Source organism: Pinus tabuliformis, chromosome 2_2 (assembly GCF_031772625.1).
Source record: "Pinus tabuliformis cultivar Carrire ecotype Pingquan chromosome 2_2, CPIR1, whole genome shotgun sequence".
Classification (NCBI taxonomy): Eukaryota; Viridiplantae; Streptophyta; class Pinopsida; order Pinales; family Pinaceae; genus Pinus; species Pinus tabuliformis.
In genome coordinates this window covers 492,843,562-492,856,881 of record NC_142300.1, presented here as the reverse complement: position 1 = coordinate 492,856,881, position 13,320 = coordinate 492,843,562, and the positions used below count along the sequence as shown (strand labels likewise).

At 38.3% G+C, this 13,320-nt stretch overlaps 1 protein-coding gene across 1 annotated transcript in view; it reads left to right on the top strand.

Moving 5' to 3' along the window:
• LOC149193526 (replication factor C subunit 2-like) overlaps window positions 1-13,320 on the top strand; it is a 326,348-nt gene that overhangs the window by 24,568 nt on the left and 288,460 nt on the right. Inside the window, exons 5-9 of the mRNA XM_089407345.1 lie at window positions 9,227-9,346; window positions 9,492-9,561; window positions 9,696-9,769; window positions 10,003-10,123; window positions 10,237-10,299. Coding sequence (XP_089263471.1) covers window positions 9,227-9,346; window positions 9,492-9,561; window positions 9,696-9,769; window positions 10,003-10,123; window positions 10,237-10,299 — 448 coding nt within the window. The remainder of the gene's footprint in view (window positions 1-9,226; window positions 9,347-9,491; window positions 9,562-9,695; window positions 9,770-10,002; window positions 10,124-10,236; window positions 10,300-13,320) is intronic.

Below are 13,320 nucleotides of genomic sequence, written 5' to 3'. Positions count from 1 at the left end.
AGGGTTCTGTTCCTTGATTCCACGAAAGTGCGATCATGGTCAAGATAAGTCCCCAGGGCATTCCCTATGCGAATGAAAACCTCCTCACACCAGTACTGTAGAGGGAGCCCTGGCAAGCATACCCATAATGGACCGGCCCCAATTTGTTCTCTCTCAGGATCAAAGAGAGGACTCCATCTCTTTAATAGGACCGGTGCCATCTCAATGTGCCAGTATCTGGCGAGCACCAAGTCTGTGTAGTTCTCTTTTGCAAAATGAAGAGCAAACCAACCCCTAGGTAAAACTTGAACCTCAGGTAATTCTTTAAGAACGCCCCCCCATATTTCCTTGACCCATTGAGTGAGACGGGTAGCCAAATACGCCCTTCCACGAACATGTCCGACGAGTATAGTGCTCGCCATGATAGCTGCTTCTCCGATTGCAGAGGTCTCCCCAAAACGGATCGAGATATCCTTTGAGGTCGATTTCACACACTTTGTTTTTCTCTTCCCCGAACGAGGTGCAAACGGGTGGTTCGCCAATGGGTCCGGGGAGCCGTCCAGAAGGATGAATTTTGCAAACATAACCTTGACTGCCGGAGTCTCAAAACAACCGGAAGGCGAATGAAGAGGAACAGTAGGGTTTGGGGCCACCGAAGGAAGAGGACCTGCAGACGACACGGCAAAGAAGGATGTAATGGGCGGATTCGGGTCAAAAGTCGGCGACGGAGGCGAGATTGCAGACAGTATATGAAGGGTCCCAGGTGACAGAGGGGGAATGTCCAGAGCAGGGGATTCCTGGGAGGTATTCTCGGCGGAAAGAGGAGCTGAACAGTGCTCCGGCAAGGCAACCACCGGTGGCGGAAAAGGATCCGACGGGAAACTAGGGCCGGCTTCCGAAGATGAGAAAACAGGACACCCAAAAATGACACGATCAGGTTGCGGGTCCTCGGTATAATCCACCTCCTCCGTTTCCATTGAATCTCCCAATATACCAGCTGAAGAAGACATCCTGAAAACGACGGATGGGCCGGGAACGGGAAAGGTGACTGCTAACTGTCGGCTACGGGCACGCGGAGCAGTAATGGTAAACAGGCAACAGTAAAAAACCTAGGGTTAACCGAAACCCTTACGGGCGCCTACAGAATTCATCCTCGCTTCCCTTATAAATAATTCCAGACTTAATATATCATTTATAAATATTAATTAAATTTATATAAAAATGAAAATGATATGTGAATTTTTAAATATATAACTTCAATCTATAATACTTAAAAATAATTATTAATTTAATTATCTTAGGATTAATATATCATTTATAAATATTTAAACATTTATTATTAGTTGTAATATTTATATTAAACAAATTATTAAAGTTATTCCAGAAAAATTATTAAAATTGATTAAAATAAAAAGTTACTTTTTAAATTTTAAAATATCTAAATAAAAAGTTACTTTTTAAACTTTAAAATATCTAAATAAAAATGGGTAATGGGTAAGATTATAATGTTCACGTCACTGCATTAAAGTTTATAATTTAAAGCTTATAATATGGTGACAAAAATAATAAAATACGGCGGCCAACTCCCTAGATTATTTTGGTAAACGTTGATTCATTAATTAATTGACGCTGATTCATTATTTTGGTGCACGTTGATTCGTTTATTGACTTGTGACTGGACAGTTGAATTTCCCGTTTTGGAATTTTGTGCTAGCGTTTACCACAGATTTGTGTGTTGACGTTGACGGTTTTTTACCCTCAGAAAGAAGCTGGGCAGATCTCTGCGGATCTAGATCCGAATCCGTCTCTGATCCGGGGATCCGTGGATCCAGCGATTAGGCTTGATGGATCCAGTAACATAGATGATAAGCCTGCAAAACAGAGAATTAGCCCACTAGATGATAAAATTACAATGGAAAATCATTGAAACCCTTGCTAAAAATCACCTCAACCTTGCAAAAGAAAGTGTTAACCCTAGTAATCACTTGCAAAGAGGAGAAAAGGCCATTTTAGGGCTACGGCTAGGCCTAAGAGGCCTAATTAGGGCTGCGTCTAGGCAAGGGAGGTCTCCAAAAGGCCACAACTAGGGCTTTAAGTCCTCTAATCTCCATGGCTAGGCCATAAATGGCTTCCAACCCTTACAGCTAGGCCACACTAGGCCATAAATGGCTTCCAACCCTTACAGCTAGGCCACACTAGGCCAAAATGTCTAAGGAATGCCCAAAAATGACTTTACACTTGAGAATCCACCTGCAAAACAACTTCAAAAGATAAATGCTCTAGAAAAACCCCAGTGGTCGTTGCAGAAAATCCCTCTAGGGCTAGTGTTTCCTCTTCTAGGTCCAATGTCCAAATTTGGCCACTTGGGTCTTATGGATCTTGATCTCTAGACCCTAGATCCACCGTCACAAGCTCAACGTACTTCCCAGAAAGGTTGGACGACTCTTTCAAAAGCTGATGTTGGCCTTGAAACCCCAACAATTTAGGCTGAGTAATAGCTAGTCTCTTTTGCTTCAGATTTCCTTTGAGATTTTGAAGTGAAGTGTCTACAAAATGAATAAATATAGTCCCAGACACAAGATCTAGAAAATTTCAAAATAAAACCCCAAAATTATTATTTACAAATGATGAAAATAATTTACAAGGGGTAAAGTTATTTACAAAATATTCCCAAATTATTTACAATAGTTTACAAGAGAAAATTAGCTCTATTTAGCAAATAAAACATTATTAGCCCAAGTGGATTTAAAAAAAAAATCAATTTGATGGAGATAATTTTGAATTTTAATTCACTGGCCAAAACCTACTACCAAAAATAAATCGTTAGATTAAAACTTGAGGCCAAACAAGATCGATTTCTTCCCTTAGTCTGTGTACTTGGGATTTCCAAGGGCTGGAGCAACCTGTAACTCAATGCACTTCGAAAGAATAGATCATTAGATCAAAAGGGGTTTGATCCACACAAGAGATCTAGAGATCTAGAGATACCTGCCAGATCTACTAGACCTAGAGTGCTTACTCTAGCCCAACACCTAAAGCAAGATACCTGTGCTAATAGATGTTCCTACTACTGGCAATTGAAATAACAATCATGCAATATAATAGTTCAAAGCATATAAAAATAAATCATCCAACACATACCACAGATCAGCGAGACAAAAACACCTTGAATTGAACCCCAAAGTCTTTATTAATGCAAAATTCCAGCAGAGCTTAGCTTAGTACAAAAGACTTTCAACACTGTTCCAGTTGAAGTTGAAGTTACAATGAGGAGCTCAAAGGCTTCCTCATATAGAGAAATGAGAGGGAATAACCCCTCCAAGTGGAAATAACGGTTAGCTTGACTTGATCCCGGAGAATAACGGCTAGTTGCTTTTTGATCCATGCTAAAATCAAATCTTGTCCCTTGATCTTGAAAAAAATCGAATTTGTTGATGAAGGCCTTGATCGTGGTCTAAAATATAATTTTTCCAAGCTTTTTTCCTTGAAAAATGATCTTTGCCTCAACCATCATGGTCCAACAACTTAATTTTTCTCAAAAAATTGACTTTTGCTTTGCTGGAGGACTTCATAAAATTATTTTCTTTTGGACCCACGAATTTCTTCTCTAATATTTTTTTGTTTGTATGTTTTTGTTTTTGTTTTCTCCACTTGGAGGGTAATTAATTTTCCCTTCATTTTATTTTTTTTGGATAAATTCTAGCTTAATTTTAATTTTGCTTTTGCCAAAATTTAAAATAATCATTTTTCCACTCTCTAAGTGCATCTAAAAATATTTTGGTAATGGTGTTCTAATTATGAGGAACCATTCACCAAAAAATTTCCTAGATAACACTTTAACATCAAAATATTACAATATCAACCCTTAGAAGGGGAAATACACATAGACATAGACTCTTGAGACTCAACTAAATTCTGCGACAAGAGACATGATCTAGTATGAAAAATACATAGATTCTATAAATGCTAGGACTCACCTAAGGCCTCATCAAAGAGCTCCACCCTAGCTTTGGGGTATATCTGGGAGAAATACTCTACCAATTATCCGTGTTTACAAACATGCATAATTTGGGGAGGTTAAAAAAATTCCCTAGGATGGGACCTTTTGATAAGAATCTCAGGCTTACCTAGGTGTTGTCACATAGTCATACTAGAATCATTTACAAGAAAATTGCAGAATTTGGGATTACAATGATGAAACGGCTAAAAAATTTTGATCCACTGCTTTGTACTCTGCTTCTTGGACTGTTGACACGTGTGGTCAACACGGGGCATTGTGATCACACTGTAGGGGATTCCTTCTTTTTAGGGACTTCTTGTCCACTGGAACTTACAATCAAAGCAATCCACAGATGTATATCAAAAGCAGTCAAGATACAACAAGACTTTCCTTCATTTCTTCGAAGGAGGATTGACATCATTGACAACACCATGCAACAAAGTGCTGATGCATTGAGTTACCCTTTGCTCAACACTGCCTTACTACTCATTTCTTGCTTGTTTCTTATATTCTTCTATTTTGTTTCACAAGCTCCCTTTCTTGTATATGCATTTCATTGCATAGGGCTCGATAGTTTAATTTAGTCCTTATTTAGTTATGTATGTCATTGCATCAGACTTGGGGTAGTGGCCTCATAGCGAGGGGGTAGAGCTCAAGCTTTACTTTGGCTTTCGATTTATCATTGATATCACTTCATTTTCTTTTGCATTTTGGAATTTATATCTTGCTCTTTCTCTTTTAAAAAAAGTCGAACCTTGGGCATCCACGCTAGTGTTGTTAAAATCGCGATAAAATCGCGATTTTTTCGCAAATCCGATTTTATCGCGATTTTTATCGATAAAAATCGGCACTTTTTTCGAAAAAATCGCGAGTTTTTCAAAAAATCGCGATTTTTTCGAAAAAATCGCGATTTTTTCGGTTAAAATCGCCAGAGGCGCGGGCAGCGGGCGTTTTATATAGAAAATCGATTTTTATTTTATTTCATTGAGCAGTCCGCGCGGAGGAGGAGGAGAAGAAGTGAGGGAGAGGGTTGCCGTCGGATTTGGGAGCGAATCCAAGCGATTTTAGGAGGAATCCAAGCCAAGATCACCAATTTGTCCATAAACCAGGTATGTAGATTAATTTTTTTTTGTTTTGCTTCTATAAAAACTTTGTTTTTCATTGTTTTTAAAGAATTTTTGGAAATTTTTCATTGATTTGGGATGGGTTATTTGTTATGACTATGAGAACCAATTTTTTATTTTTATTTTCTCATTTTCTTTAAACATTGTTTATTTTTTTTGATTTTTCATTGTTTTTTTGCATTTGCCATTGGCATTTGGTTGGGTAACTTGGGTTTAGAAATTGGGATTTTGGAAATAATTAACTTGTAATTTTGCAAATGCTAAATTGTAATTTGTATTATGTAATCCTAAATTCCTATTTCCTAATCCTTATTTTTAATTTTTTCTATAGGTTTGCAAATTCAAAATTCAAAAACAAACATGCCAAGGAAATTGGATCCTTTCTGGGAATATGGTGACCCTAAAACTCCGAATGATAGACAAAACTTGTATTGCAAGTTGTGTGGAAAGGAGATATTCGGGGGGGTGTACAGGTTGAAGTTCCACCTTGCAAAAATCCCTGGACGTGATGTGGTGCCCTGTCCTAATACAAATGCTGAAATTATCCGAAAAGCCATGAGAGCATTGGGAGAATTAGAGCACTCTAAAGAGGCCAAAGAAGAACTCAAAAGGCAACTAAAAAGGTCAGCTGAAGGAAGTGGGCCAAGTGGCACTGGTTCTACTGCAGCGTCAGTCAATCCGGTAGCTGCATCATCATTTTTTGTTCCTCGAACCACACCTGGTGCACAACCAACTATCGGTTCAATGATGAAAAGAACTGAAAAAGAACAAGCTGACAAGTTGATGACAAAATTTCTCCTCTGGAGTGATATTCCTTTCAGCATTGTAAGGAATAATCCATTTTTCCAACCTACTGTTGATGCTATTGCCAGTGTTGGCTCGGGGTACAAAATCCCTTCTCTTCATGATTTCAGAGGCCGGCTTCTTCAAGATGAAAAGCGTGACTGCACCCAAAGATTGGAGGATTTTAGGGAATCCTGGGCACAAACAGGATGCACTGTTATGTCAGATGGTTGGACTGACCAAAAGGGGAGAACCCTTATAAACTTCTTGGTTAGTTGTCCCAGGGGGACTATGTTTATCAAATCTATTGATGCAACTCATCAAATCAAAGATGCAAAAAATTTATGTGATTTGCTGGATGTGTTTATTTTGGAGGTGGGTGCAGAAAATGTTGTCCAAGTCATAACGGACAACGCTGCAAATTATGTTGCTGCTGGTAGAATGCTTATGGACAGGCATCCTACTTTATTTTGGACACCTTGTGCTGCCCATTGTATTGATTTGATGTTAGAGGACATAGGGAAAATTCCCTTTGTCAAAGAGACTGTTGACTCATCAAAAACCATCACAAAATTTATTTACAATCACACATCTGTGCTTAGCTTGATGAGAAAATGCACCAACAACAAAGAGTTGGTGCGCCCCGCCATTACACGGTTTGCGACGAGTTTCATATCTCTTCAATCCCTCTTGAAATCTATGTGGGATTTGAAGAGAATGTTTGTTTCAGAGGAGTGGCGTTCTTCGCCAATGAGCCGCAAACCAGAAGGAGAGGCCGTCTGCAGACTTGTTTCATACCAAGAAGACTTCTGGGCGGGAGTGCAGGAGGTGTGCGCTGTCACTGAACCTTTGGTAAAGGTTCTTCGGTTGGTAGATGGTGAGAAGCCCGCAATGGGCTATTTGTATGAAGCCATGGACAGGGCCAAAGAAGCCATTCGGTCCTACTATGATGACAAGGGAGATGATGGGTTCCAGAGACAACTCCTTCTATGGAACGTCATTGATGAGCGATGGAACAACACACTCCATCGTCCCATTCATGCTGCTGGGCTTTTCCTGAACCCTGCATTTTCTTATGCATGTGGGTTTGATTTTGATGCTGAAATCATGGATGGATTATTAACCTGTGTCCAGAAGATGGTGAGAACTCCAGAACAACGTATGGAGATCTCTAAACAAATTGAGACGTATAAGATGTCAGGTGGCACATTTGGATTTGATATGGCTATCTTTGATAGGACGGCCAAAATGCCAGGTATTTTTTAGTTTGTAACTTTGTTTCAAATTTCATTGTCTCTTCAAATTCCATTTTTTTCTTATGTTTATTTGTAATTTTGTTGTAGCCGCATGGTGGAAGATGTATGGTGGCAGAGTACCCCTTTTGCAAAAGCTTGCCATACGCATCCTCAGCCAAACATGCAGCTCCTCGGGATGTGAGCGCAATTGGAGTGTATTTGAAAAAATACACAACAAGAAGCGCAATAGGTTAACAACTTAACACTTAAACATTTAAAATATTGCAAATTTCCAAATAAATTTTTGAATTCATTAAACAATATTTTTTTTTATAATATTAATTATTAATTATTATTTCATGAACTTTGTACAGGTTGGAGTCCCGTAGACTTAATGACATGGTCTATGTCTACTACAATCTTCGATTGTGGGTGAGGCAACTAGACAAGACACCTGATATGGAAGCCATCTCATTGGATGAGATTGACACCACTGCTGAATGGAGGGTTGAGACCGAGAGGCCTCTCATGGATCCCACTGAGGATTGGTTAGTGCAGGATGAGGGGGAGGAGGAGGGGGAGGAGGAGGAGGGGGAGGAGGAGGAGGAGGAGGAGCAGGAGCAGGAGCAGGAGGAGTTGGAGGAGCAGGAGGAGGAGGTGACACCGCCTACCCGGGCTACCACTAGAGGACGTGGTCTCTGTCTACCTACAGTAGCTGCTACTTCTACAGCTACTTCTTCAGCTTCTAGAGCACGTCAGACTCCACTGCCATTTCCACCACCACAGGCACCAGCATCTTCATCTAGGGGGAAAGGGAAAGCAGTGACATTTTCTCGCAAGAGGGGCAGAGGAAATCAATAGGATTAGAGTCTTAGACTTTCATTTTATTGTATATGACATTATGACATGATGAGATACATTATCATATTTTTTGTTGATATTTTGAGGCTGAGTTGGGACTCAGGACTTAGTATTCAGGACATGATTCAATGTTATGTGTGATTTTAGCGCTAGAAATGATATTAAACATCTTATATATTAGTTTTTTTATCATATTTATGTGTCAATGTATTTATTTTATGTTGTAGATGGTTTAGATATTAAAAAAATTGAAAAAAAATGAAAAAAAAATGAATATTTTTGTGCCAAACGATTTTTTCCCGATTTTTCCGATTTTTTCCCGATTTTAACGATTTTTTCCGCTTTTTTCCCGGCGCCGATTAAATCCCGATCGCGCTTTTAACAACATTGATCCACGCTCCTTCTTCTCATGGGATTATGAAGCATGAAAGTTATGTATGGAAGGGACATGGGGATGTTACCCTTATCAAAATTCCCAATAGTACCCTTCTACCCAAGGGTGGTAACACTTGACTAGGAAATTGATGATGATCCCTAGGGTGAGAAAAGCAAAAGAACATAACATCCAAGTATCATAATTTATTATTTAAATCAACCCATGATCTCTACGTTCATGCCAATTACATTGAGTGTAAACACTTAATATGAAGCAATGAATAAAAGTACATCATGCGTGTCAGGCACCATAATCATCAAATGAGTGAGCTGAACATGATGTAAGAGGCATCGGTGGGCTGCTCTTTTTGGTGAATGCTGAATATCATCATGACTTATTTTTTGCATCCTGATCCAATTCAATTTGTCAAGTCATAAAGATTAGATTATCAAAATGCTGTTTAAGGCAATTTTGTTAGGGTTTAACAATTTAGTAAGGTGTTGAATTCTACTTTTTGTATAGAAATGCTCTTTTTGAATAACATTATGTTGCTCCTTTTAAATGACACGATGTGGGTCTTTTTAATATCAGTAAGTTGTCTCATTCTTTAGTAGTGAGTTACTTGAGTGTGTGTGGGTCTGTGTACATATATGTCTGTATATGTGTGTTTCAATAAGTTGTCTCATCATTTAGTAGTGAGTTACTTGAATGTGTGTGGGTCTATGTACATATATATATATCTTTATATGTTTGTGTTTCAATAATTCTAGCAATGCCACTTCTATTTGACAAATTTTGAACTGTTATGCTTCTTTATTTGTTGAAGCTTTTCTATTGAAGTAGTGAAGAAAAATTTGCGTTTATGCAGGCCTGAATACAAATCAAGAGTCTTAGAGCTTAATGCAAGTGATGATCGTGGTATTAATGTTGTACGCACAAAGATAAAGGATTTTGCAGCAGTTGCAGTAGGTTCTGGAAATACGAACAGGTGGAATTCCCTTGAACCTAGTTGTAGTTCTTTCCTTTCATAGTGTTCATTTATCCCTTTCTACATGGTTCTAAGAGGTGTGTGAGATATCTCAAATTTCATAATCACATATAGTTTTGTTCATCTCGTGTTTCATTATTTGTAGTGGTTATCTTTGTCCACCTTTCAAAATCATCATCTTAGATGAGGCAGATTCTATGACAGAAGATGCCCAGGTACACAATTTTGTTGTTGTTTATTATGTGAGTAAGATTCAATACCTGTATTTATTTTTACACTTTATTAGGCCACATATATTTTGCATAAAATGTTACCGCCACTGATATAATTTTAATTTATCAATTGATAGAATGCCTTGCGTCGTACGATGGAGACATACTCCAAAGTTACAAGGTTTTGTTTTATTTGCAACTATGTTAGCAGGTCTTTTTACTTTTCCCTATCTTGTTGCCTATGTGGTGTTAGGAAAATGCTAGACCCTCAAACTAAGAAATCTATTCATGCTAGTGAACATGCAATTTTCTTGTGGCTATTGTACCTACTTTTTCTGCCAGAAATCAAGTTGTTAACTTTGTAAAAAGGGATAAGGAAGGTTTCTGTGTACAGTTTTTAATTTTCAACTTTTTTACGGTTTTTTGATGTGGCGAATTCTATAGGATTATTGAGCCGCTTGCTTCCAGATGTGCAAAGTTTAGGTTCAAACCACTTGTTCAAGACATTATGACTGATCGAATACTACATATTTGTAAAGAGGAAGGAGTTCATCTTGATTCAGATGTATGCCTTCAAATACATTGAAAATAGCATTAAGAAAGTTCCAATTCAATTAGAGTTTTTTTTAGCTGTCTTTTTTTGGGAAGATATTTTCAACATATTTGCCTGTTTTGTAGGCCTTGAAAATGTTGAGTTCTATTTCTGAAGGCGATCTTCGACGAGCTATCACATATTTGCAAGTATGAGTTTATTTCATTTGGAGCCTTGTGATTTTTATGCAGGATGTTTTGGTATTCTTACTCTGAAGATTAATTTTATCATTATCAAAGAATTGAAATGATTCCTCTACTTCTGTTATCTTATGTTAGTTCTTGAAGTTAACATGAAATTTTTAGATATGTTTGTATGCTGTTGGTGTTGAAAAACCACCTAGAAGCTAATAACCCCTTGTAGGCATTTTGTCAAACACTTAGCTAAACTCTGATTTCTGACTCCAATATATATTCAGCAGTAAGTATTTGGTTGCTCAAATACTCTAAATCTTAGACCAATAGATAGGCTGCTATAGATTAGGGCCTGGATGGTATGTAATGATAGGGCATTCAATGTCATATAGCAGCCCAAGAGAAGTTCTTAAAATGATATTCAACAATAAAGGAGCAAGACCTTCCAATAGAGGCTAAGTTTAGCCTAATGGAAATAATTCTATGGCTTTTAGATATGCATAAACAACGAGAAAGGGAGTGATGTCAGCCCTATTTAATTGGTGTAAACCATGCAATATGCTAGATTTTGACTAGATAATTTATAGATGCAATTGCTAAATCTTTAGCCGCAAGTAACCACTCAACCTACACTTATATTTGCAAGTTAGCCCTAGAAATCCTAGCAATTACCCTAGCTGTCTAGGAGATAGAAAAAGAGGATGAATTTTGGTTAAATTTATGGATAATCAACACACTCTAGATCAATGTCTTACCTTATTGGGGTTTAATGGAGCCTTTAGGGATAAAATTGAAGGTAAGGATATTGATGGATTAAGGGGGGGATGCCTAGGACATCCACTTTTGAAACCCTAGTTATTTGTAATATTCCAAACTAGGAATTAACAGTGAAAATCAAGAACGTGAACTAAGCTACAATGATTAACAGGGACCATGCAACAAGTAAAACAACCACAAGCTAAAACAATATACAACCATCAAAATGCCAGAGAAAATACTCCAAACAGCTGAGCCATTTTATTAATAATGATAAATTAAATGTACATAAGTAGGTAGGAACAAGGGAGCCTGGGCTTGCTATGCAAACCCCAGGTGGTACAACACCGATCTAGAGGAAATGCTGGCCCAAACTGGTATTGCGCAATACCCAAAAAGATTACTATTGCTGCTGCTGGAATGGGACTGAAGATTGTGCTTTGAAGAATGCCTAGATCACCCTAAAATTGCAGCCATAGACTCCCCTCCAAAAACCGAGAAATACCCCAAAATGGTTTGTCCCAGCTCCAAGCCAAAAATGAACCCACAAAGTGATGCAAATTTCTCAGCTAACCATACATCCTACTATAAAAATGAGGATTTTAGGCCCGAATATCGCCTGATTTTTTTTTTGTAAAATTAGCTGGAGACTCCTCTTAATAAACCCACAAAAACCCAAAAAGGATTTGAGTTGAATCCATTGACCCCCGGTGACCCCCAACAAGTGCGAATTGCCCAATTTGGCTAGAAAATGCCCCACAATACTGATACTGCTGACTTAAGTTCAAATCCACCACTGGAAATTTCCCCACACCTTTCTACAAATTTATCTTTGGAAACCCAACCTTTTTCCAACCCTTCGCTCCAATAATCAACTCTATCTCAATGCCTGTGTAGGCTGTGTCTAGGAAACTTTGTGCACTGCTAGGATTAACAAATTCAGCCCACAAAATAATGTTGATCTCAGCCTTGCAAATCCACTACAAAATCATTGACATCAATAGAGAAAACCACCTGCAAAATAGCCGAAACTCCAACCCACAATAGTTGATCCTCCAATGAGCAACTCAAACTGCCTCTGTGCCCAAGGAGTGTGCAAAACTGAGTGAATACCTACAATAAAGCTTTGTGGAAATCTTGAATTGGACTCCCCAAATTGCCTCACTAGGGAGACACTCGAAGTTCTCCGAAATGAGGGTTGAATTCTTGCACGGAAATTCCTTGCGCTAAACAACACAGGTTGTCTTGGCTAAGTAGCTTAAGAGAACTAATTGTTGAATTATCAAACAATCAAAAGATCCCAAATGGAGGCCTCCAAGCTCTATTTATAATTGCTGGCCCTCTCTCCCTTGGTGGGCCCCACCTTCCACTAATTTGCACCCCTTCCTTTCTCTCTCCCTTTCACACTAGTGCAAATTTCCTCTTGGGTCGAATTTTCTCTCCTTGTGGACCCCACTCTCCACTAAGTCTGTAATTTTTCTTTTTTCTCCTAAGTCCCATGTTGTAAATACTGAGAGGGGGTGAATCAATATTTCTTACCAATTAGCACTTTATCAATTTTTTTTCTTCAGAGCATTAGTTTTTTTTTTCCACTGGAAAAATCAGTAACTTTCATTTATATTTGAAAATTACATAAGTAGATGCCGAGGCATTGCTGTATTGTTCATACAAAAATCCCTTTTTCAAGGTATTGTTCTGTAGGAATATGCAAATTTTTTTTTCTGAGTTCATCGTCAGGCTGTGCAAACTGTCCAATGTCCATTAGAGGACTCTATTATATAACATATTATCCGTGTTCTATATGTTTCTGTTAACAAAAAACAAAAATGCCATTGTCAATCATCTGTTGGGACTGTTGCCCCTTTGTTCCCTTTGTTCTATGAATGGCCTGTGGTAATATTGGTACTCCTCTGCTCCATTCTGTTCTATTATTATCCCCTCGCCTCTGGGAAGTAGCGTGGCCTCTTTGGATAATTTGTCAGCATCGCTGTTATGCTCTCTGTAAATATGAAAACATGTGCAGACGTTAAAAGCAGCTTTGAGAATGAGAGCATCGTGTAATAAATTGCTGAGAGTGTGTGAATGACATGTAGTAATGTTGTTAATCCAGTTAACAACCACCAATGAGTCCCCATATATATTGATGCTTGTAAGTTGATGCGATAATGCAAATTGAAATAGATTGTGGACAGCAGATAGCTCAGCAAAGTTATTCGATCCGATGCCAAAACCAATTTTGGCAAGGAATCGGTGGTGATCATTTATGTGCAGAATAAAACC